General features: G+C 41.0%; 3 protein-coding genes across 4 annotated transcripts; 2 read left to right on the forward strand and 1 right to left on the reverse strand.

The window, feature by feature from the left end:
* Window positions 1-9,217, forward strand: LOC308118762 (acetylcholine receptor subunit alpha). The gene is made up of 9 exons (XM_080478300.1): window positions 1-224; window positions 1,175-1,317; window positions 1,405-1,449; window positions 1,745-1,854; window positions 2,261-2,456; window positions 3,451-3,688; window positions 6,602-6,825; window positions 7,613-7,849; window positions 7,931-9,217. Exons 1-9 carry the CDS (start codon window positions 173-175, stop codon window positions 8,057-8,059), a joined length of 1,374 nt encoding a protein of 457 aa, XP_080334426.1. The 5' UTR covers window positions 1-172; the 3' UTR covers window positions 8,060-9,217.
* A 1,637-nt stretch (window positions 9,218-10,854) lies between these two features.
* Window positions 10,855-21,495, forward strand: gpr155a (G protein-coupled receptor 155a). Of its 2 annotated transcripts, XM_080478958.1 has the most exons (17): window positions 10,855-11,115; window positions 11,294-11,815; window positions 12,650-13,049; window positions 13,396-13,564; window positions 13,645-13,800; window positions 14,203-14,286; window positions 14,401-14,521; window positions 14,618-14,702; window positions 14,952-15,042; window positions 15,129-15,336; window positions 17,127-17,216; window positions 17,304-17,434; window positions 17,835-17,930; window positions 18,016-18,080; window positions 18,532-18,669; window positions 18,835-18,984; window positions 21,413-21,495. In XM_080478958.1, exons 2-17 carry the CDS (start codon window positions 11,362-11,364, stop codon window positions 21,450-21,452), a joined length of 2,478 nt encoding a protein of 825 aa, XP_080335084.1. In that variant the 5' UTR covers window positions 10,855-11,115; window positions 11,294-11,361; the 3' UTR covers window positions 21,453-21,495. The 2 variants fall into 2 exon arrangements, with proteins under 2 accessions (XP_080335084.1, XP_080335083.1); XM_080478957.1 differs by lacking the exon at window positions 21,413-21,495 and having other exon boundaries at window positions 18,835-20,361.
* scrn3 (secernin 3) lies at window positions 20,320-24,540 on the reverse strand. The gene is made up of 8 exons (XM_080478959.1): window positions 24,438-24,540; window positions 24,163-24,339; window positions 23,849-24,030; window positions 23,564-23,763; window positions 21,378-21,590; window positions 21,106-21,268; window positions 20,843-21,023; window positions 20,320-20,751 (listed from the first exon to the last, which is right to left on the reverse strand). Exons 1-8 carry the CDS (start codon window positions 24,444-24,446, stop codon window positions 20,590-20,592), a joined length of 1,287 nt encoding a protein of 428 aa, XP_080335085.1. The 5' UTR covers window positions 24,447-24,540; the 3' UTR covers window positions 20,320-20,589.
* Window positions 24,541-24,747: the final 207 nt, after the last annotated feature.

Consider the following 24,747-nt stretch of genomic DNA (forward strand, 5'->3'; position numbering starts at 1 on the left):
ACATCAGCTGTCAGACAATAACAAGCAGGGAGCTGGTGGCGAGCTCAACGTTGTACAGTAAGTCATTTAGTGCTGAAGGCAGGCTTTAGGTGGGTCAAACCTTTTCAGTTCTCAAGTGGTCGACGGGAAACCAGTCGGAAGTTGGATCTGGTCTTTGGATGCCTGGAGTTTGATGGCGAGAATGAATACTGCGTTTTTCATCTTTCATCTGGTCATTTTAGTCGGTAAGAAGTCTTTTTAAGTCAAATGTATACAAATATAAATACTTAAGACTCTGTAGTATTTATATGTAATCGAAGTAATCTCAGATCAGCTGACTAAAGACATTTTTTTTGTTTAATGTCAGCAAATTGACTCTTTTGCAAGACCACGTATTCTGTTGTCCTTTGTTTATCTGCATTTCTTTCTTTGTGTCATTACATGAAGTCACCTGCATAATTGCAGACAGGCAGTTCCTTAATTTACTGTGTTGAATGTCGCCAGAATCATTGACGCGTTGAAACAACATGTTGCTGTAGAATGACCTTCATTTCAAGGTTAGCTGAAAAATGAGAGCGGCTCCCGCTCTGGCTGTCGACAGATATGTGGTAGAAATAACTAAATAATACCTCTGTAAACAACTGTGTAAACGTTTACGTCTAAACTCACCAAATCTAGACATTTGAACCTTGATTGGTGCGTTTGTAGGAATGTATTTATGGCGCATTTCTTGCGTTGGGACGGCAGGTCAGAGAACATGTGCTTGAATGCATTACTCCAGGACTTTGCCTGTGTTATATGTTAGAAACTTCAAAGTATCTTGTCATTGTCAAAAACATTGCCTTACTTGCATGTTTTTTTATTTGCTTTGTTTAGTAATTTTAAAATCCTGCCTGCGCACAACATGCAGAAGTGGCCCACTTCGCAGTTTACTTGTACGCGTGTACAGGACTGTTACACCTATACTATGACGCTTGACACGTCTATTTTAAAGCCGTATTAAATGATCTCATCTCAAGTGTCAGAAGGTCTTAAAGCGATACTCCTCCTTGGCACAAGGCTGTTTTCCGGCACTCTAGTGGGACACCTTTAAGAGGCACACTTCCCCCAATAAAGCGTGTGAATGTTCCACATACAAGTTTCCCTTCAGTTTACAGGTATGTTCAAGTATGTGTTTGCTTTTTGTTTGTTTCAGGAGCTGCCTGGGCCTCGAGTGAGGAAACCCGCTTGGTGAAAACCCTTTTCACTGGTTATAATAAAGCTGTCCGTCCTGTCAGCCACTTTAAGGATCCAGTGGTCGTAACTGTGGGTCTTCAGCTCATCCAGCTCATCAGTGTGGTGAGGTCTCACGACACAGTCTATCACCCCATCTGCATTAAGATTCACTCTCATCAACTGTCTGAACACATTTGTCTTGATCCACAGGATGAGGTCAACCAGATTGTCAGCAGCAACGTACGATTGAAACAGGTTTGTATCACATATTGATGTTTTTGGAATAAAACACAGACTGTGGATAAGCCATCACATTGCAGAAAAGCCTCAATTGATGAGTTAAATCAAACAATATGAAAGTTTAGTTATTTTATGGTCTATATATAATTTGATTATAATTGTACAGTTAAATGAAATATGTTGTTTTCCTTTTTTCGAACACTGAACTTTTACAGGTTTTCAGGCTCACGTTATTGAAATGAATCCTCTTGGTGGTTACTATCATACAAATACCACCCATTGTTAAGGCTGTCCTCGTGTGTTGTTTCAGCAATGGAAAGATGTGAACCTACACTGGAACCCGGAGGATTACGGCGGCATCAAAAAGATCAGAGTTCCCTCTAGTGACATTTGGCGTCCTGATCTGGTTCTCTACAACAAGTATGCTATCAGGCTATAGTTTTCCATGCCATCTCTGCTTATGTCTTTTTTTTTTTTTTTATTACAAAAGCTTTATGTGGGCTAAAAACCATGATCTGTAAAAACAATCAACCCACCTGTCAGACATATTTTAAATCGTATGTTCCTATGCTCCGGCATGTCACGTGTGAAAGCTCAGATTTCATCAGGCTAAATCCGGCCTAGCAATTGCAGGTCCTCCCCCACCTTCACACAACATATGCTGCATCTGACACACTGCCGTTTTCCCTGACAACCAGCTCTGCTGTTGCAGCCACTTGTGCCGAGGCACTAGCCCACCCATCCTCGGGCACTGATGTCCCCCCGTGTTAACGTTTAACTTGTCTCCAACAGTGATGATGCTGCACGTGTTTGTCTGTGTCTCCAGTGCGGACGGTGACTTTGCCATCGTTCACGAGACCAAAGTGCTTCTGGAGCACACGGGACTGATCACGTGGAACCCACCTGCCATCTTCAAGAGCTACTGTGAAATCATTGTGCTGCATTTCCCCTTCGACCTCCAGAACTGCAGTATGAAGCTCGGCACTTGGACGTATGACGGAAAACTGGTTGTCATCAACCCTGTAATGACCCTTAACCTCCGCTTAAACATTTTTGATGTTGAAGTCCGATGAAAACGCGTCTCTACTTTTACACACTTTCAGGAATAGAGATGGATTTCTTCACCCAGTTCTCAGTTTCACCATTCCATAATTCAAGCAGATTTTAAGTTGTTGACGAGGGTTGAGATTCTTTGCACCATGAGGGTACAAAATAGTATGTGGACTTGAGGGTACAACAGTACGTCAGAGTGTACCAATCACCAGACATTGTAACCCTCGGGCTACAATCATGTCTTTCATTTTCTAAGACTATCATGATGCTACACCCAGAAGCGAGTGTCAAAATAATTAAATAATTAAAGACATGGAGCCAGCCTCTGTTAGAGAGAAACACTGTAAAATGTTTCAAGCTGCTTAATTAACACGCATCCATTTATTTTCTATAACGTTTTATTCAACTATCCTGGACAGACTGCCTGTCCATCACAAAGCAAACACAGAGACAAAGACGCACACACACCTTCACAACTAAAGGCTATTTAACATCTGTGGCAGGGAAGGGAAAATAATACACCCATGCATAGGGAGACCATGATACACTCAAACCAAGGATTTTGTTATTGTGATGCAAAAGTGTCCCACGACACCACTATGCACCTGCCGTAATCAACGTCTTCTTTTCAGCTGACATAAAAACTATTATATTTTACCCCTTGTTCCTCTGTTGAGGAAAAGTGATGAGACATTTCATTCAGGAAGCAAAGGTTTCCTTCACAACTTCCTCCCTGCAGTGTTTGTGCAGTGTCTTTGTCACGGCCCTCTGCCTGAGTTTAATGACTGAATACACAAATAGAGGCATAAAGTCAACAACCATTTATCAAATGCCTTTGTGTAAATTGTTAGTTATGTGGCAACATTTCTCACCAACAAAGCCTGAAATAAAATCAATAACTAACTGAACAAAATGAGGGGATTGATAACCACCTGTCACTGTGTTTGTTGCTTCTCCTCACAGGACAGCGATCGCCCGGATCTGAGTCACTTCATGGAAAGTGGAGAGTGGGTGATGAAAGACTTCCGTGGCTGGAAGCACTGGGTGTACTACGCCTGCTGCCCGGACACCCCCTACCTGGACATCACCTACCACTTCCTCATGCTGCGGCTTCCACTGTACTTCATCGTCAACGTCATCATCCCCTGCATGCTCTTCTCCTTCCTGACTGGCCTGGTCTTCTACCTTCCTACAGACTCTGGTACGTTTACAAGAACACAAACACAAAGACATCAGACCCTATCCACATTTCTACATTGATTGAGGTGCTGACCCGTGATTGGTTATAAAGATATTTGCATTAAAACACAATTGAGAGTGTGTAAATCACATGTTGAGGTTTTTTTTGGAGGAACACATTGCAGTGTAGTGGTCAGGACTCTCGCTTAATAGTAGAAAGATTAAGTTCAGGCTCGGGATCTTTTCTGTGCGGAGTTTGTATGTTCAGTCTACTCATTCTGGGACTTTTTCCAACGTCCCAAAAACGTGCAGACATTCGGAATTAATTATCAACTGTGAATTTGTTCACAGGTGTGACTGTGAGTGTGTGTGAGACTGTGTGTCTGTGTTTGCCCTGTGATGGACTGGCAGTGTGTCTCGTGTGAACCTGGTTTGTAAATGGCCATCTCTGAGAACTTAAGTTTAATAAAGCGGCATAGTAGAGGGTTTCTTTTTTCTTTTTTTTTTAAATTGCATTCATTCACTTCTGCAACCTGCTTTTATGGGGAGTTCTTCCAATGGTAACTTGTGAAATGGCTTCAGAAGTTCAGTGACTTTTCCATAAAGTATCATTATATTACGTTAGGCTGCGGGCAAACATTTAAAAGAACAAGTGATCTGACTTTGACATTTTTATTGCCTCAGTTGTGAAGGCAGTGGCCTTAGAAAGTTCATGTCCCGTACAGATGTCAAATAGCTACTCAGCAGGTCTGAGTTGTCGAGTTAAACCAGCCTGTTCATGCCAGAAATCAATAAATAATGAAAGCTAAGCTAAATCTCGAAGAGTTGTGGTAGTTGGTTCATGTTTACAAAAAGATTTACAGGAAGATTTGATAGAAACAACAAGACAACTTCTCGCAAATATTTTATGTGCTCCTTCCTAAGAGATATTTGATGACTGAGATGCAGTCCCTGTTTTCAGAGTGCATAAAGTTAATCAGTAAATAGACAAATGGTCATAAAATGGCAGGTTGTGAATGTTTGTCAGGACAGTAAAAGTCCATCAGGATGTACGATACTCTGACCTGACTGCGTGATGAATGCGGCATCAATTTTCTGACACGTCGTCCTTGTTGAATCGACAGTCGCTGATAAAGTAGTTGAGCTTTCACATCAAGTCTATACACACACTCGCTGGATGACACTCAAGGACGGTGGAAAATGACAACCTGATTATGCATAAATTATCTGATTTTTTTTGTTTGTTTTTGTGCAGCACAACCCCCGTTTTATTAAAAATAATTCATAGGTACAGTTGGTAAAGTCTTTGCATTTAATGCTGCCTGTCAGTCTGAAGTGTCACGACATCGGCTGCAACAGAAACTACACAGCTCATGTGCACATCTGGCCGTGTTCCCTGTGTGTAGGTCTGCCTCATTACCCAGGGTCCCTCTGTGCTGTCATGTCTGAAAGCAGGCCTTTGCTTTAATGTATAATACATCACTTGATCCCTGTTCCTGATATGGCTGCTGACAGGATAGTGTGGAGGAGAAGCCGATGCCAAAAGATGCTCTCTCCGGGATAACTGCTCTTACTGGGCAACAGTAGCAATAACAACAACAACAATGCCAAGAATAAAACAGAAAAAACTTGTCTTATGTGAAATGGTGTCAGAATCTGTTTACTTGTTCTGTTGTCGGTTTTATAAAACAAGGAAAAAGCTGGCTGCCGTTCTTGAAATAGGATTTGCTTATGGCGTCGAACAACGGGAGTATTGGGATGATGTATGAATACTAAAGATCTCTGATTGGCTGACAGGACTCATAGAAACAAGAGACAGCCCTGCAGGCAGCCTCAATGCCTCTGACAGAAACCAGGCCTATAGAAACAGCCCTCCCATGTGGCTGTCTAATAAGACCGCATCTTTGCATGAACCAACCGCGGGACATATAAAGCTGTGCTGCATTCACAACTGCGATTTATTTATTTATAGCTGAAAACATAATGTAACCTTGAATTACAACTGAGTTTAGGTATATAAGCATATGATCATATTTTAGATAGATAACAGTGATGTTCCAACCTTGGAGCCTCGAGTCCCTTAAAATAATCTGAGATTTTTTTCCTCACTGACGTCAGTCATGTCACATTCTCACATCATGAACTATTTATACCCTTTTTCCACACAAAGATTTATTATAATGAGCATTTAAATTATTTTAAGACTCCTCTGCATATCAAATATTATATTATAGTCAATGTCGGCTTCTTTGTTTTCTTGTAAATGTAAAATACCACCTGAACAATTAGGCTACACCTTGTTAATATTATGTTTTTCCTGGGTTGTCAAGAAGATTTTGATGATAACAAGCAGGCAAAATGGTATATTTTTAATTATTATTATTTATCCAAATTGTTATCTGGTCCTTTTAACTGCAGGAGTGGAACAAAGTATTGAAAAATACCATATGGTATAAATTTATTCTTAACTGAACTCAATTTCAATTGAAAATGTTTTTTTTTCCTTTACTTGTAGTATATAATAACTACATTCAAAATTAATTCATCAAACAAAGTATAAAAGTGGATGTGTGGGAGCCTTTTCTCAGGGTGAGGAATAGATTGGCTACAAAACTCCAACAGGCTTCAAAACTAATATAAATTTTGGGCATTCTCAGTATTGACCTGTGACAATAAAGTAGATTACATGGTATAAGATGTTTTTATGTATGAATAAAATATTAATGGAAAAACACTACCACACTTAATCGCAGTATTATGACTGGGTTTTATTGGGGGTTATTACACCCATGTTTAACTGGAAACTGAACATTCTTGATTTATCACTAACATTTCCAGTAGAGTGACTGTGATTGCTATTCACAACCTCACTGGAGTATAGAAAATAAAAAGAGGAGCAGTGAAAATGTTGGGTTTTTTTTGTCCTGTCTTCCAGGTGAGAAGATGACTCTAAGCATCTCTGTCTTGCTGTCTCTGACTGTGTTCCTGCTGGTCATCGTGGAGCTGATCCCTTCCACCTCCAGTGCTGTACCACTCATAGGGAAGTACATGCTCTTCACCATGGTGTTTGTCATCGCCTCCATCATCATCACAGTCATCGTCATCAACACCCACCACCGCTCCCCGAGCACTCACACAATGCCAGAGTGGGTTCGCAAGGTGAGAATGAGCGAGTAAAGGGAAGGAAAATACAGTGTACTGGTGAATGTGGAGCTGAAATTCTCAAGATCAGCAAGAGTATGGAAACTATCCTTCCTCTTTTCCCTTTGTAATATACTGCCATCTAGTGGTAGCATGCAGAACATGTGCTTTTGTGACTGACCCAGAGCTGTCAAACACATTTTACTATAGGAGCCACACGCAGACAGATTTAATCTGGGTTTTTTTTTAATACCAGAAACCTCAAATTGTTTTACAGATAATCATACAAGTGCATTCTGAAATTGTCCACGTTTATTTAATTTTTTTAAATACTATTATTACAAATCTTTGTTTGAAAATGAAAAGAAAATGAAACTTGAAATTGTCTTTTCCACAGTGGCTCTCAACAAACTTGTCACTTTTCAGGCTCCACATTTTTTACACTCTTTATAAGTGTTTTTACGTGCTCACACTCTCAGTTTGGATGAGACGCTTACGTAAATTTGCTTGTAAAGACCTAAGTTTTAATACAGAACCTTCCTACTCTTGGTTGTGCAATTCTCAGTGTCATGTTTGCTGATCCCACAAAAAGCGTGCACCCCCCAGTGGACAAATTATACATTGTTATTTCCATTTAAAATAAGGCCCTAATGTCTCATTTGTAATGTTTAGACTTGGCAACATCTTCCCCCAGGTTGGATTTGACCTTTTGATGGGCTGGTTTTGGCATTCAGGTCTTTGACACTTTGACACTTTTGCTTTGAATCCTTCCCACTGTGCTCAATGAATACTTCTTTTATGCCAGGTTTTTATTGAAACCATTCCCAACATCATGTTCTTCTCAACAATGAAACGTCCTGGAAAAGAAAAGCAGACCAAAAACATCTACGGTGCCGATTTTGACATCTCAGACATCTCTGGAAACCAGACTTCTGCCATTCCATACCAGTCACCAATGACCAAGAATCCCGACGTCCGCAGTGCCATTGAAGGAGTCAAGTACATTGCAGAAACTATGAAATCAGACGAGGAATCCAACAATGTACGCTCTACTTTCATTCAAGGTATTTCTAATGTGGTTCTACAATGAGTATATGACACAATGTCTGCTTTCCATTTCCAGGCTGCTGAAGAGTGGAAGTTTGTGGCCATGGTGCTGGATCACATTCTCCTCTGTGTCTTCATGGCTGTGTGTCTGATCGGCACGTTAGGCGTGTTTGCAGGCCGTCTTATTGAGCTCAGCATGCTTTAAAAGCTACAATAAGGACTGAATTGGACTAGTTTTTTGCTCATTGTTTGGTTTTGAAGTTAGTGGATAGGCCCTGCACCATTCACAACCACCAAACCACTTCTGCTTTTTCTGGAGGATTTTTAGATGTTTCTTCTGTGTATAGGCTTATTTTGAAAGAAAATGTTTGGTGTAGTATGTGCTGCATATTTCTAAAGCAGATATATTTTCTGTAGATGCAGAAAACATCCGTGGGATCAAAGTGATTTATCAATTCAATAGAAATCTGACATTGTGCTAATATTGTGTGGATTTATTTTACATGTTTGTAGCGACAACTGACAAAACAGACTTTCTCAGTTTACTCGGTTACTGATTTGACTGAAGTTCAGTCTTAAGTTAGCAGAATACTTTATTACCTCTGACATCACACACTAGTTATGCAACTCATGCGAACTGACCATTTATGTAGCAGACTGTGATTTGTTGTTAAATAATATTGTGTAACAGCATGCGTCAGGGAATTTAAAGTCACTTCAGGTGTCAGAAACACCCTCTTGAGATCTCAGTTGGGTCATGTCATCAAAGTATAACAGAACAGCCAATAAATACTTTAACACCTCAAAATCTTCATTTGGTTTTTCAGTATGAAGAAGTTTGAGTACATTTTAAAGATGCACTTTTTAAAAACCCTCTGATGAGCCGTGTTGACACTCAGATATGTTGGAATCTAATCATCCCTGCTTCAGTCATGTAAACTCTAATGTTTGTCTTGTTTGTTTGGCTAACATTTGTATTTGAGTTGTAGAAACTCAGGGATCCAAGTGACAGTAGTAACATCAACTTTCTGAAACAGTCATGCTTTCTGCTTGTATTTTTAATTCTTTGGTTTTTCTGCAGATTCTCACAGCACCATTATGATTTCTATTGTTTTCTGCTCACAGTGTAAATTTGTTTGGCATTCAAATATATAAGCAAATACTGTAACCCTACAGCTTGTACTTAGTGTTCCTGGTTACCAAGTACGTGTTGTTGATATGTTAAATGTGTGAAACAAGCTTTGGTTGATATTTTCCAAGATTTACCTCTGACAAAGAAAACATTTTATGCAATAACGTTTCTTTTTATAGACTGAGTAAGATGTATTATGAAACATTAAAATACGTAACTGAGACAAACACAAAGTACAGTGCTTTTTTCTGTTTTTTTGTGTGACGAACCCTCAAAACCTTTTCAAATGAAGCCAAGTACCCCTTCATCGGCCTATCACCCACCATTATTTTTCCAACTCATTATTTCAGTTGTTTTAGGAAGACATACCTTATCAATATATCATGAAGAGATGCTAAAAGGAGTTATAGAATGACACATTGGAGGTATCTGAATGATCCTAAACATCCTTGCAAACATCCCTGCCTCTACAGCACTTTGATAAAACTCAGTAGGATACCAATACATTTATGGAGGACACAAACACAGAGACACTATGAAGAGTGCTTTAGCTGTCCGCATCATCCAAGTTCACGACACACAATTTCATTAAACAGCTGTTTCCTTTGGCTCCTCTTCTATCATCATAGTTTTGAATTTTCTCAATATGTTCAGGTGTCGCGGCAGGCACAGGCTGAGGATGGAAATTCAAACAGAGCAAAAACCAAATTATGCTCGTGTCTGACTTTCAAATACCTAATATCAAATCCATCCATCTTCTAAACCGCTTTATCCAGCTTAAGGTCCTCATGCAATAGAGCAGGGGTCTCATACTACTGGCTCAGATCCTACATCTGGCCCGTAACTCAATGTCAAACAATTTTTTGTGTAAATAACACAAATCCAATTCTCTCCCTAACAAAAAAAAAAAAAAAAAATAGTAGCAGCAAAAGATAAAAAAAAAAAAGTATTTACAGAAGATAAAAAACAACAATTTCCACTAACAGAAAATAAATTACTGTGGAGGCAGTTTTTTTTATTTTTTTGTCTTCTATTAGATATGTAGAAAAGCACTGTGTTTGCTGTTTTCAAATGCTTTATTAGTGTACAATATTCTAAATACTTTTCTGACTTTTTTAACAAAGAAATGTGCATCTTCTGGAACACTTAAGTGGCCCTTCAAAGAGAAGATGCTCGCAGAAGTGGCCAGCTCATTAGAGTTTGAGACCATGGGAGACAATTCAGGCTGACTATGGGAAACTGGAAACTTATGCTGCACACAAAAAAAAAGGCAGAACGGCGGTCTAGGATAGTAATCTTTGCACCTTGTATTTTAACTATTTCCACTACGTGGCTCCATAAGCATGAGTGACCAGTCATAAAGAGCAAACCTACTGCGGTTTGGATTAACCTCAGCATGTAGTCTATGTGGCTCAGAGCCAAAAACAAAGAGACGTGTCAGATATATTTACTTACAAAAACAAATATTATTCTCTGCTAGCGCAGCACAATAGTGAATGTCCACTCTGACCCACACCATGCTGTGTAATGTGCTGAGGGATAACCATGGACCAAACCATTGTGATAAATATAAAAGGGTGTAAGTTGCAACGTTGGAAACGCACGATTTGGCCTTCGTTGTTGTTGTTTTTTTTGACACATCGTATTCTTTTCAAAGCGGTGTTTTGAATAAAGGACTTGAGTGGCGAAGTTGTGTCCTCAAACCGGCAAGAGAGGGTTGTAACTTTACCTCTCTGTCTCCCTCCTCTCACCTCTAAACATATTTGCATGTTATACACGGTGCCCAGAATCGGATCCCTATTGGCTGTTTTTGCTAAGCCCCGCCTTTAGCTCCTGATTCACAGCCTGATTGGTTAAAATGTGTCGGTTACTTGGGATTATGAAAGTTGTTGGGTGGTATTTTGAGACAGAGAAGACGCCCCTCTGGGTTGTGACTGACAAACACGGCGGATTCCAAGTCAGAGTCCTCCGAAGAAGTTTATTGTAGTGTACAGTAAACTTTGATCGCGTATGTAACTTTACGTCGTGCCTGTAAAGCTTCAGTTTCACGTTAGCTGTACGGGCTACCGACCGGAAGATGATTGACACATGGGACGCTCGAGGACAGACCTGCCCGGAGGGAAGTGAGAGTAAGTTTTGTCTAAAAAGTTCCATAAACAAGTTAGTCGATGATGCTGTCTTGTGTTATGTCAATCACTTCACACTGCTGAAGAGGACGTCATGGCCTGGTTCACCCAGTGAAATGTTGTAATCAGATTACATTGCTACTGACACTGGGGCCACGTTATCATCGTGTTGCTCTTCCAGAACCCCGCAACGACTGACGCGACCTTATCAGCACCGCAAACGAGGCGTGTCAGCTGATCTGAGGCAGGATGGAGACTCCGGGCCACAGAGGAGCGTTTCACTTCGCCTTCGAGGGGGAAGAGGCGCAGACCCCTGGATCCCCCGCGCTCACCTCAGCCACCACCACCACCATGTCCATCGACAAGCTCTTCCCGGCTCTCCTGGAGTGTTTTGGGATCATCTTGTGCGGCTACATCGCGGGGAGGACAAACATCATCACCTCTAACCAGGCCAAAGGTTTGGGGAACTTTGTGTCCAAGTTTGCCCTCCCAGCACTGCTGTTCAAGAACATGGTGCTGCTGGACTTCAGCCATGTCATCTGGCCTTTCATTTGGAGCATCCTCATCGCCAAAGTGTCTGTGTTCTGCCTCGTGTGTGTCCTCACCCTGATTGTGGCCAGTCCTGCCAGCCGCTATAGCAAAGCTGGACTCTTCTCAATGTTTGCTACTCAGAGCAATGACTTTGCTTTGGGATATCCAATAGGTAAGCTTTTTATCCCTACAGCACACAATGCTTTTCATTACCTGCGTTTCCTGTAATCATCCGGTCGCATAGCCGACCTATTCATCCAACCAGAAGCGTAATCAGTGATTTGCTGTAGTTTAGGTGGAGGTAGCAAACACAATATTGATAGTACTGCTTTGGTGGGGACTTCTTCAACATGGAGGTCATGCAAAATTGTCATCCTAAAGCAAAGTACTGTTTACTCTTCAGAAATGGATAAGGATCTCAAAACACTGGTATACAATCTGTGATGCAGATGGAGATGTATACATGCCATGCCAATCAAACCTGCACTCACTGCCCTCTTTGAAGAACATAAACTAACGTTCCTATGCAAGTAATTGTTAATTTAAATTATTACTGTACAGCTAAAACAATACATTTTGCTCGAGCATGATTTGAGAAGTCACACGTATTCAAACTTCCAATTGAGCAGACATTCATTTCAGCAATAGTTTTATAATCCACTAAATCAATAAAGCTAAACCAGTATTAGTCTGCTCCTAAACTATAATCTTCTCATAATGGGTTAACTATGTATAATTTCCAAAACGTATGACTTTTTGTTGTCACTCCAGTGGCTAATCCGTGATTCACTTTATGTTTTTTCTTCTTTACTCTGAAAGGGTTATTAACTTTTCTGCACTCGGTGTACATCAGGATTCTGCATAATCTCACAAGTTTACCCCACTGTATAATTTAGGTTAGATTGTATAAACGACTCTTTACATCACCGAGTCCGCTGTCCCTGTGTGCTTATCTTAACGTTGTGGCTACTTTCCTTGACTCATTTGTCTCCATCTTCATCCACAGTTGAAGCCCTCTACCAAAGCACACACCCCGAGTACCTCCAGTACATTTACCTGGTTGCGCCTGTGTCCTTGATACTTTTGAATCCCATCGGCTTTGCCCTCTGTGAGATCCAGAAGTGGAAGGATCAGGGAAACCACCAACAGAGCAAACTAACGATCGTGGGAGTTGTACTCTTCCAGGTCTTGAGAAACCCCATAGTGTTTATGGTTTTCATTGGCATCATCGCCCATTTTGTCCTGCACCAGAGGATTCCTGCCTTCTTGGCTGAGTTTGTGGACGGCCTGACCAACTCTTTTGGGGGTACTGCATTGTTCTACCTGGGGCTCTCCATGGTGGGACAGCTGGGGAAACTGACCAAATCCACGGTTGTGACCCTGATATTACTGGTTACAGCAAAACTGTGAGTGCAAGTAATTCTATTTTTATTCCATCTCCGGTGGTCATTTTGAATTAGAGCTGGTTCTGTGGTCTGAGATAACTGTAAATTATTATAATGAGGTGCCCTTTTGGAGAGTCAGCGGGTCAGGGCTTTGTGAAGTAGCCCCAACATGTTGTTATGTCCAGATATTTGAATGACTCAGACGTTTCTTAGACCACAAGTTGTTATTACTAAATAGATGACTCATTAAGTTTTACACAGATCACGATAATGGCTGATATATCTAAATGGTACCGGTGCACTGGATTCCTCTGAGTGCTGACTAACCCTCTCACACAATAATTGCATATATTGTTTTGACTTCCAGATTACTAATGCCTGTGATTTGTAAGGACATGGTGGACCTGTTGGACAATAGTAAAAGCAGCAGTTCAAACCACTCGAGCCTCTCGGACTATGCCTTTCTTTATGGAGTGTTTCCCACTGCTCCAAGTGTGGCCATCTACGCCATCTATTATAACGCCGAACTGGAAGTTGTGAGTTATTTATAGCTTCCTATCAATTCCTGTCTATCAGCAATCATTGTTTTAAACACCTGTATTTTCCCTCCTGTTAGATAGCCTCTGGTATGGTGATCAGCACTTTTCTCTCGGCGCCCATAATGTATGTTTCAGCCTGGCTGCTGACGATCAACTGGATGGACCCTCAGATTCTAAAGAACTCCCTGCAAAATGTCACTTTTAACATCAGCATCGTAAGCTTAGTTGCACTGGTGAGTCTCATCAAAATGCTTTCACGTTACACGTGTGCAGGCCTGTCTTTTGAACTGACCGTCTCGCACTTTGGTAAGCTGACACTGAAGTGGTGGTTTGTTCAGGGTTCTGTTTGTACACGGATGTCTTCCTGATTCACAGACTATGTTCCTCATTTTCACCTTCAGTTGATCATTTCAAGGAACTTGAACCTGAAAGCTACAAACGGGGACATTCTGAAATGATGAAATTGAATTCAGTTTATTATTTTTTCTGCTGTATGTTGTCCTTTCGGTTTACCACCTTTTTAATGTTCGTCAGCCAGCCGACAATTTTAAACTTAATGACATTTCTAATTTGTGAAAGTGGCCGTAATCCCTGCAAAACGTCATCCACTGTGTTTTTTTTTTTTTCCCCAACAGGTCTGGACAGTTGTTGTTATGTTTTTAAGTAAGAAATGTAAAAGGTTACCGCACATGTTTACAGTCCATCTTTTCCTCGCACAGGTAATCATTGTGCAAAATACTGTCAAAAATGACCTTGTTAAAGAGATAGTGATTTGTTTGAAGTAATGTCACATCAGTGAATGTTTTTCTTTTTGTTTGTTCGTTTGTTTTTAGTCTCTAACCTGCATTGCGATGATCCTGTGGAACTTTGTGGTGAAGGAGGACAACTTCATCGGGCAAATTCTGACGTTCGCATTATTATGCACCTCACTGTACAGCACCTACATATGGCCTGGTATGAGCACACGCACCAACAGTGACCTCATGTCCATTAGTTTTACTGTAATTGTGAAACTGATTTTTGTTCTTTTTTTGTCTTTTTTTTTTTTAGGTTTAATAGCTCTCTCTGTTGTTCTCTTGAAAAAGTATGAGGATTTGAAAGTTTCTCCATGCGTGCTGGTAATTGCAGGCTGGGGGTGAGTCACTTCACCACAAAAGAACTGAAATGAAACCAAACTAGTTTTTTAGCCACCAAGAAAAAATAGCTCCATAACTAGAGTCCAATGGCTGTAGAATAGGTTTGATTTGTTTGAATAAACTGATATTAACAAGGACAAATAGTCATCTACTGGGGCTTGTTTTTACAAAAAAAACACATTTATTTTATTGTATTCAGTTTGATGAAATTAGTGCTTTTAAAAAACAATCCTAACATTTCTTAACAGGATCCCGGCTGCACTAACTGCTGTTTTGCTCCTTTCTGGAGAAAAAGTTTCTGACGTGATTGATGCATCGTTCTTCTACGGCAGTGCACAGGTAACAAGTTCCACAAACTGTCTTTGTCTTGTCTGCCCGTTTAATAATGAAACATCTAAAAGCCTTTGCATTGTATTTTCTGTCAGATAATCGTCACCACGGTGGTACTGGTCCTCAGTATACTGCTGGGAGGAGGCTCTCTGATATGTCTCAGTCGAGGCAGTTGGGCCCCGAATGACGAGAACCAGGAGGGAAATCATTTGTGTGATGCCGATCATAATCTGGTGACTGAACCTGAATCGGATAGCCAGACTCTAGTTGAGCCGGTCCCGGCATCAGGGGATCTTAACAGAGGTATTTCATTTGTGGATTCAACGATCAATATGAGTACATATTCAAGTAACAAAACATTTGTCGCTGTCACTTTAATTGGACTTAAAGGTATTAAAGCTCTTTGATAAATGACTTGATAATCAATGGAGTTAATAGAGACGGTTTTCTCCAAGAAACTGAATCATTATTTCAATGTTCTTTATATTTAGAAATATTTTATTTATTGTATTTTTTTTTTTTATTTCGAACATAATGTGTAAAAACAAAATACATTGAAGTTGAAAATCTAGACGAGCAGGACAAGCAAAACACAAGGACTCTGAACAGTCACCGACATTTCCATATTTTTAATATACATATATAAATTCAAACACATAATGAACTTAACTGCCCCCTAATCCCACCCCACTCTCAAAATAAAGGCAGTTGCCAAGACTAGCAGAGATAGAGAATCCTTGACACTGCAGAGCAAACAAACAGAAAGTCCATAAAGTCGGGGAAATAAGTACAGAGTAATAGAAGAAAAATAAATAAAAATGATATCCAGAGTTATTCTAGAGCAGACATGCTGTGCTTGCACGGAGAGAAAGAAAATAAATACATAAAATGGAACCTATACAGGAGTGGCTGCTCGGTTGTATTTGGCAGAACTTTGTGTCCACCCAAGCACGTCAACACCGGGTCCCATATGGAGAGGAACTTATCCCGAGGACATCTGAGTGAATATTTTCTCTTCTCAAACTGTATAAACTGCAGGCCATCACTCAACCACAGAGACAGAAACTGAAACTTTCGTTTTACTCTGAAGCATTTTTCTCAGAATCACATTTTCAAATCTGTATTTATCTACAGTTCTCCAAGGTGAAAACACACACACACACACACACACAGACAAACTTGATTTTGAATATGTCAACAATCTGTGGAGCTCTCAGGTCCTCAGGCAGGCTGTTCCACAGAGGTGAGTCGCACGTCATTAAAGTCATAAAACGATGCCTCGCGTTGGGCTTTTATTAAAACTGCAGGGATGACAAAGCTTTGCATGAAAACCTGAGAGCTCCTGGAGGAACATATAATAAGGGCAAATCTGGTAAATAGGGTTCGTGTTGAATCAATTCTGTAATCGATTCTCTCATGTCTCTCTCATGGAGAGACTAACTTTCTGCTTCCCGTCAGCACATCAACTACTATGTGGTCTTCTTTAGATGACAAGAAAGCAGAGCACAATAATCCAACGCATGAAAAAGTGTCTCCGGATTCTGGCAATCCACTTTAAATCACCAGAAGCAGTCTTTTAATGTTGTTTGAGTTAATGAGCATGTTGCAGGATTCCCTGTCAGTGCAGTCTCTTAAGAGAAAAGTTAACAAGGCAATTACAAAACGCTAAAAGTGAAAGCAAAGTAAACACAAAAAAAAACTTGTTGGACATGTTTTTTTTATGAGGAGGACGCTTTTTAAGTTTATGGCACAATGAGTACACCTTAAATCTCCCAGATATGATGATTGAAAATTAATTCCCCAACGTGATTCTGACTTTCAACTGAGACTTCTTCTCGTGTTCCCTGGAAAGCAAGTGTGAAATTTAGGAAACCAGTAACCAGATATTTTGTTTTTGTACTGGTTATGTATGACATGTGAGCCATTGTTGACTTTGGACAGTGGATATAGTTTCGTAGAAGATAATATTCATAGTCCATAGTGTTTCCTATCCGCAGTGTACATGCCAACAAAAATGATTCTGCACGTATCATCTGTGCAGGCTGAAATTAACTGAGACCGAAAGTCTCACTTCACATTTCTTATTTTCCCAGCCTGCCTCATATGTGACTGTCCAGCATCGCAGCCCATGCCAGATATGATCATCAGCACAAATCCAAACAACACACCCAGCGAACTCACAAGTACGTCTCCAAGCATCAAGTTGCACGCTTTTGTTTGTCGTTTGGACGTTTGCCCATATCAATCTTGAGGCGTGCTGCCACCACCAGGTCAGTGTGAGAACAGGTGCGATTCGACCGACTGCCTCCTCGTCCAAGTGGAGGAGCTCCAACAGGTTGCAGACAGACAAGTGGCCCGTCATGTGCTGTTATGTCTGCTGCTGACTGTCAGCCTGCTCGCTGTGAGTAAACCACCACCTTTCACTTCTGCGGTGACACCAAGTCAGCCTCCATCCGCCTGCATTATTATATTTAGTGCATCACAAACCAAATCAGATACAAATGACTGAACTATGTAATTTCGTGCCGCTGTCGGAAGACTTTTTAAAAATCAGTTCTGACATCTCTTGGTTCTTTGATTATTTATTTATCCCTGCGCTGGCTTGTAAGCATTCCTGACGCAAACTTAGAAAAGACTTTCTTGATTTTATTACACTGCGCTTAACTTTTTTTTGGGGTTTGTTTTTGTTTTCTAACCTAAATAACGTGACAACAAAGGATGTTCTGAATGCAGAAATGCCACATAACGTCTCGTTTTGGCTGCTCGTCTGACCAGTTCGTGTTGGATGTCTGTTCTACCAGAACCTGTCCAGCTGCCTGTGGTTGCTGTTCAACCATGTTACCGGGAGGCTTTACCTGGAGCTGCTGTTCTTCTGCGCCGTGACCAACTATGGACAGGTCAGTGTGAAGATCCAGCCGTCCTGATATCGCCCGCATTTAGTGTCTTCCGGCACGTCATTAGGGTCGTCTCCTCTGTTCACAGGGACTGCTCTCCTTCGCTCTCTTTGGGCTGGACAAACACTTGATTTTACTGCCTGTTAAACGGAGGTAAATGAAAACTGGACGTGTGCAACTCTCACACACTCTACAGCACAATATTTAATACACTCACTGTAATACATGGAGGTTGTTTATGTACAGCTGCACATCAGGAAATAACAGTGTAATTAAGGGTTATTGTTTCATCAGCTTTTTCTACACTTTTAACATCTAAACTAAAAAGTTTTTTGTTTTTTTTAACATTTTGAGATAATTGTAGTGATAAAATTGTTTGACCTCGTGAGATATTTGAAATATTGTATTTATTTTTGAATAGTCATTGACTAAAGCAAATTCAATTAAGGGTAATAAATCTAAAACCTATCGAAGTTTCAGTTGAGCATAGGGAAAAATATGTTCCGATGTGTTTTAATTTTTCCTGATAAATACCGTGACAGTCCTGATGCACAGAAGGCACTTTGTTCATGCACGTCATTCTTTTTTTTCTTTTGTTGTGTAGATTATACAATCTCTGGTATAGAAAGAAGCAGCAAGAGCAGCCGCAGGAGGATTTACCTGAGGACATCAGGATGACCTGCTTCCAGTTCACGAAATACCACAAGCAGCAGTGTTTTCATGACATCGTCAAGAAACGAAGGTGAACACGTCACTTCCACTGTGGCCGCTGTCAATGACAGACGCAGTTCCCGGCAGTTCTTCACAAACCCATAATGGTCCTAATTATTATGTCACATAGTGCGGTTTGTGTGTGGGCTGCATCGCTGCTCGGCTTTGTCAAGCAGTGTTCCTTCTTGATTTTCAGGTGTGGAAAAATGACCAAGGTGAGCTGTTTCCTCGGCTGCGATTTGGTGGAGTGGCTCCAGCAGGTGGGCTTGGCTCAGGACCGCGGCGAGGCGGTACTGTATGGGACCCGCTTGCAGCATGGGGGTGTTCTCCAGCACATCAAGCAGGAGTACGACTTCCAAGACAGTCCTCTCTATTACCGCTTCATGACATGAGAAACCTCGGTCAGAGAAGCAATTTCTTTCATCCCAAAGATAAATACTTTTTTTTTTTTTTTTTTTTAAACCGCTCTGCGTAGTCCAGCATTGCTCAATGAACTATTGTGCGAAACAATGTGACGCTTGTGTGTTTCAACAAGGACGCTGATGATGATGCAGGGACGTGTTATGAGGTGTCACACACTATTTAACTCCATAGGCCACTGGGCAGTATGCACTGCATTGAATTGTTCTCAAAGGCCATTAATGATCAAGTTTTCTTGAAACCACCTCAGTTCCGGTATGCAACATGCCACTCACAGGTTGTACTTCTGAGATGTGAGGCCAGATCGGACTGCCACACAAGTACACTCCTGTTTAGCCATGTCATTGATTTCTGACTTTCTGTGAAATGTAAAGTTGGTGATTATAGTACTTTACTGTGAAAATATGCACTAGTGATTACCATGCACTGCAATATGTAATAGTAGAAAGGAGAGCTTGCAACATGCTAAATCATTATTTAAAAGATCATTTAATTTAAGACGTGTCAGTATCTCATACTAGTGTGAAACACTGGATCATATAACAAGTAGAGGCTGTTTTTCTGCTGTTTTGAGTCGGGGAATTTGTACTGCTTTGATTTGTGCCATATTAGGAGTGCTAAAGCATCCAGAGGTGCTCCCAGAAAGCACATTAGAGACGCAGGCAAATGAAATCACCCTTCTTTCCTGCGCTTATTTCCACCTACATCAGGACACCTCTGTGTATGCCGCCACTACACTCCCTGAGCACCTTTCCGAAGAAATAAAGGGAAGAAATATATATATATTTTTTTTAGTGGTAGTTTCACCAGCTCCTTATCTAATGAAGCAGCTTTGCCAATTTAATGCTGTGGGATTTGACATTGATGTGTCACAATCGATGGCTATTTTTAAGTATTTCAACAAAGACTTTGCCAGTTAAGGACAAAGGGAGATGCAGTAAAAGCTACGTGCGGTAAAAACCATGAACAATTTTAACTGAATACTTTAAATAAGCAGGCACAATTTAAGGAAAAGTTAAAAAAAATTATAATAATTCAATCAAGCAAAAAGTATAAAGTGTCTTCCACACAAACCTCCTGGACCTTAAGCTGCTGCTGTCTATTTTATGCTCAGGTATCGCGGTGTACTACTGCAATAAACGTAAAATGTTTCAGGCTTTTCTAGAGCAAAAGTTTTTTTGAACTAAAAAATGCTGGCGACACTGGAGCAAATGTGTTTTTCATGACTCAACGTGTTTCATGCTTTCTGACGACAATGTTTGTTTGAAAATAGATTTTATTAATAAACATTTATTACAGGATTCTTCTGTCTTAATAGTGATTTCTTACTTAGGAGTCAGCTCAGTCGGATTTTACTCATCCCTCTGGGGTTTTATGAATTTCACGAGCTGGGAACATTGGGTTGTGTTGCGGTTGTTTACTTGTTAACCATGTGACCAAGATTGTACCTGACTTCAACAGGAAATCAGCAGACACAAACGATGATACCGACACTTTATAAACCCGTTTGATGGGTTATGTTGTCGGCATCTCAGTCTCTGTTGTAAAGAGCAACCTCTTCCTGAACAGAAGTAGAGAACTGGTTTGTCAAATATATCGGCTCTGCGACACCCTCTGTCAGAAACCTCTCCATCTTTTCCATCGTCTTCTTCTCCAGCTGACGCATTCCATCTTGGATCTTCTGTCCTCTGTCCTGTACGGACAAAAACGAGAGTGTGAGTCCAGTTTCAGCAGAAAGGAGCCCCACTGAGCCGTGAATTGCAGGTTTGAAATGACAACCACACCTTGGAGGATCCAATGAGGGCAGCCACCAATTCATGTTTAACAAATAGCTCATGCTTGCGATCAGGCTTGCTCTGAAAGCGTGGTTTCTTCTTTACGGGGTCGTCCGGACCATAGCTGGGGGAGCAGGTCTCCTTAAAGGGTTGGACGTCTTTCACGAAGACGAACGGTTTGAACACAGACCTGTTGCACAAGAGTGTTGCTCAATGACTCTTCAGTCGATGCAAAGTGTGCTTAACTGCTTAAGCGAGATCAGGTATTGTACCTCTCAGGATCCGGAGTTGCAGTGAAATAGTGAACGGCTGGCAGGGCGGGGTCCGTCGGTATCACAGACACCATACTTCCTGTTGTCATGAACATGCCCTCCATGTTGATGCCGCTCTCTTTATCCCTGAGGATGTCCATCATTGTCTCTGCGGTGATGTGACCTTTGATAAAAAAAACCAAACAAACAATTAAAGTCACTTGACTGCAGTAGAAACAACTTCTGCTAATAATAACAATAACTGCATTTCCCCCGCAGCGGCTTTAACTCACCGTTGTTCTTTTCCAACATCTTCTTCCCCTCACAGTATCGACTCCCAGAAGCTTCTATTCGGGCCGTGGTCATGAAAGAGTAGACTGAGGCAAAGTTGAACTCAGTCTTTCCGTCCCACCAGCCTTTGCTTCGGGCATATTCCCTCATTTCCGGATGCTCCTTGTCTACCTTGGTGGTTATACCATACTGGTTTGAGATGTTGCGATATCCACCTGGAAAAGGTTTGAATGGGTCATTAGTGAGGACCGAAGGACTTAAAGGTGTAATGAACAGAATTATTTATTTTAACTGGAAAGTGTTCAGAGATCCAAACAGATATTAGTCTCAGTCCTATGCTAATGTAGATGTGTTAGTTAAAAGTGTTATAAAGTTAAATCTGAGGGGAACATGCCGATGTAAAAAAAACACAAAAATGAAGATGGTGGCGCTCTCTGGTGGGCAGAATATGTAAGTTAAGGTTTTGCTCCTGGGACTAGAGTTTGTTTGAATCTGCAACTGTACAGCCAACTGCATTAAAGGGGCTTCACCTCGTCCTCTTTTTCTGTATATTGGTATAAACTAAGAAAACTGAGATGTTGGCATGACTTCACACTCTTGACACAGAATCTGAGGGAGAAAAGACGAAAGGTATCCACAGTCTGGATGATATGTTTGCCATCAATGCAGGGTGGAGCTGAGTCACGTCTCTCCTACCTCGTTTGGATTGTTTTGCAGACATTAATATCTTCATGTCTGAATGCCTTTCAGCATTCACCTATTATTATTATTGAGACTTCTCCTGCAATATTCAACCAATTTGAACCGTTCAAATATCAAAAGGTGCAGCTTGTTCATGAGATGACTGCCATGCTGTGTGCTTTTTATATCTTAAACGGGAATAAATCACAAATGAACTACAAAATATGTTTTGCTGATGATCCTATATTTTCTCTTGCTTTGTTAAAACGTTATCTTTTCTTTCTTTAAAGGCAATATCTTCTTTTCAATGGTGGTTTTCTCCTGTACCTATACCTGACTCACCTCACTCCAAAACTTCACTACATGTACTTGTTTATGCCCCCTGTTGCTTCTATTTGCAGCCCGGGACTGAGCACATGTAGACTCTGAACTGTGAAATTGTTTCTATTATCCTCTTATTAGTTTCTAATTGAATATTAGATGCTTATTTGTTATCAGCAGGCCTCCTACAGCGAGGTTCCAAGATCTTAGTATGTCACAGTCACACATAAATTGGTGATGGAACAAGCATGATTGTGAATACTTGTTTAAAAATCAGCATTTTTCACAGCAAAGAATATTTTATTCTTCAATTGAAAAGCATGAATGATGTGCAGTTATCCAAACGTGTCAACATTTTGGGAAATGAAAAATTCGATCGATCATACTCTGTCAATAGAATTAGTCCCACCTGTGTGGATTCTGCAGATATAATTCTTCAGCATCTTGGAAAGAAAATTTGTCTGAGTTACTCCCCCTCTGCTTCAGCATTTGAACTCATATGGACGAGTACAAGAATTACTCGCCTTTCAAAATGTATATACCACATGAGATCAATTGACCAATCATGTTGCTCGTTTCTGAACTTAATATTAAATGAAAAGTAATTTGCTAGTTGTGTTCTCGAGCCAATAATTTGCTATATTTTGGCGAAAAAAAGATGAATTTAGGCAAAATTAGACGGTGACAAGTAGTGATGGCCATTATACACATATTTTAGAGGCTTTGAGCAACACGTCCGCTATTTTATCGGCCGGACAACTGGACAGCTCGCTGATGGAGAGGCACCTCACGATCAAAGCAGATTTAAAACACGAGAAAATCGTTGTCAAAGGAGATCAGCTTTATCCAAATGCAATCCTCTAGTTTAATTAGTTCTAGTGACACAGCATCAACATAAATCCCTTGAGGCTGCAGCAATGCAGAGTACATAGATGTTTGTTTAGGCCTTTTTTAAATGCCCATATCTGTAGATCTCTTTTTTTTTTTTAGCTAAACATGTTTAAACAAAACACGGACTATTGGGCTTCGTAGACACCTGTATGTAGCTGTATCTATGTGTTTACCATGCTTTCCTCCACAGTCATCTGGAATTGGCTCGCGCAGTATAAAAGACGGATGAGTAGATGGATGGGCACTTCATGCTGCCCGGTTCTTATTCCATGCATAACTATTTCTTCCGGCTTACCTTCCACTCTCTCAGCAGCCCAGTACTTCCCGGCAGTCTCCAGCAGCCATGCCTCCTTCCTGTCTGAGATGAGAAAGCTGTTGTGGTAGGTGAAGCCACACTGATCTTCCATGCATGGTCCTCCCTGGCCGTACTTCTCCAGCAGCTCAGTGATCACATCCACAGCTTTCGAAGCCGTCGCTGCCCTCTCAAGTCCGAGTCTGTAAGAAGAGTTACCTTATCATCTCCTACACATCCAGTGTCATTTGAATACCGTTTGGGTAGTTTTACCGTGGCAGAGCTTACCGAACCAGATCCATGCCGAGAAGTGCCTCCTCCTCATCAGCACTCTCTCTGCCCCACACGGCTTCATTCCCAATGCAAACTTGATGCTCATTTGCCCCCATCTCTGCCCCCCACAGCCAGGCAGGTTTGCTCAACACAACTGCAAATGTGTGGGCAACCTGGTCAATCTCAATGTACGTGCACTTTAAAAAAAAAAAAAGAGAGAGAGAAGAACCAGAAATAGGGGGAAATAATCATAATAATGTTAATGTGAACCAGATGGGAATTCATCATGGGAGGTTGAGGGGCAGTAACAGGTTGCCTGTGTCACTTACCTCCACCCTCTGTCCTGCGCCATAGTCTGTGGCAGGAAAGTACACAACCTCCTGGACTTCATCACAAGGTCTGTCAGAGTTCTTCCCAAAAATGATGCGTTGTCCCTCAGTAGAAGGGGACAGAGCCACGAAGGTGTCGCAGGATGATGGGAGCATAGCAGCAGCCTCAAACTCAACCTAACACCAGGAAACACCGATTTAACCTGCTCCGTTTAGAAAACAGCGCCTGGCAGATATAGTATCTAATACACACGGTGAAGGTGTGGGACACTTACCCTTGTCATTGACTGCTGTCAGTATCAGTTTCTATTCTGTTTCTTTCTGTTTGACTCTCAAAGTTCACTGACACGGAAACACTACAGTCACCGAGCTGAAGTCAGTTTCACATTCGTATATACGGCAGGAAGGACGAACGTATTTTTTCCATTCATAAATTTGACTGCGTTTTTATTATACAGTTATTTTTGACATGTGAGAGGATTCATCCCCACGGATAATTTAGCATGCCTCACTCCTTTATGCGTTTTCTTTTTCTTTTTTAAACGATTAACCCTGGATCAGATTCATACTTGTATGTGTCCATTC

Source organism: Lipophrys pholis (assembly GCF_963383615.2).
Source record: "Lipophrys pholis genome assembly, chromosome: 13".
Taxonomy (NCBI): domain Eukaryota; kingdom Metazoa; phylum Chordata; class Actinopteri; order Blenniiformes; family Blenniidae; genus Lipophrys; species Lipophrys pholis.

Coding starts and splice junctions, on each gene's coding strand:
- LOC308118762 (XM_080478300.1), top strand. CDS start 173: ATGGCGAGAATGAATACTGCGTTTTTCATCTTTCATCTGGTCATTTTA. Junction 1,318..1,404: donor TCATCCAGCTCATCAGTGTG/GTGAGGTCTCAC, acceptor CTTGATCCACAG/GATGAGGTCAACCAGATTGT. Junction 1,855..2,260: donor GATCTGGTTCTCTACAACAA/GTATGCTATCAG, acceptor CTGTGTCTCCAG/TGCGGACGGTGACTTTGCCA.
- gpr155a (XM_080478957.1), top strand. CDS start 11,362: ATGGAGACTCCGGGCCACAGAGGAGCGTTTCACTTCGCCTTCGAGGGG. Junction 11,816..12,649: donor TGCTTTGGGATATCCAATAG/GTAAGCTTTTTA, acceptor CTTCATCCACAG/TTGAAGCCCTCTACCAAAGC. Junction 17,435..17,834: donor TGACTGTCAGCCTGCTCGCT/GTGAGTAAACCA, acceptor CTGTTCTACCAG/AACCTGTCCAGCTGCCTGTG.
- scrn3 (XM_080478959.1), bottom strand. Junction 21,591..23,563: donor GGCTGCTGAGAGAGTGGAAG/GTAAGCCGGAAG, acceptor AACCTTTTCCAG/GTGGATATCGCAACATCTCA. Junction 21,269..21,377: donor GATGTTGGAAAAGAACAACG/GTGAGTTAAAGC, acceptor TTTTTATCAAAG/GTCACATCACCGCAGAGACA.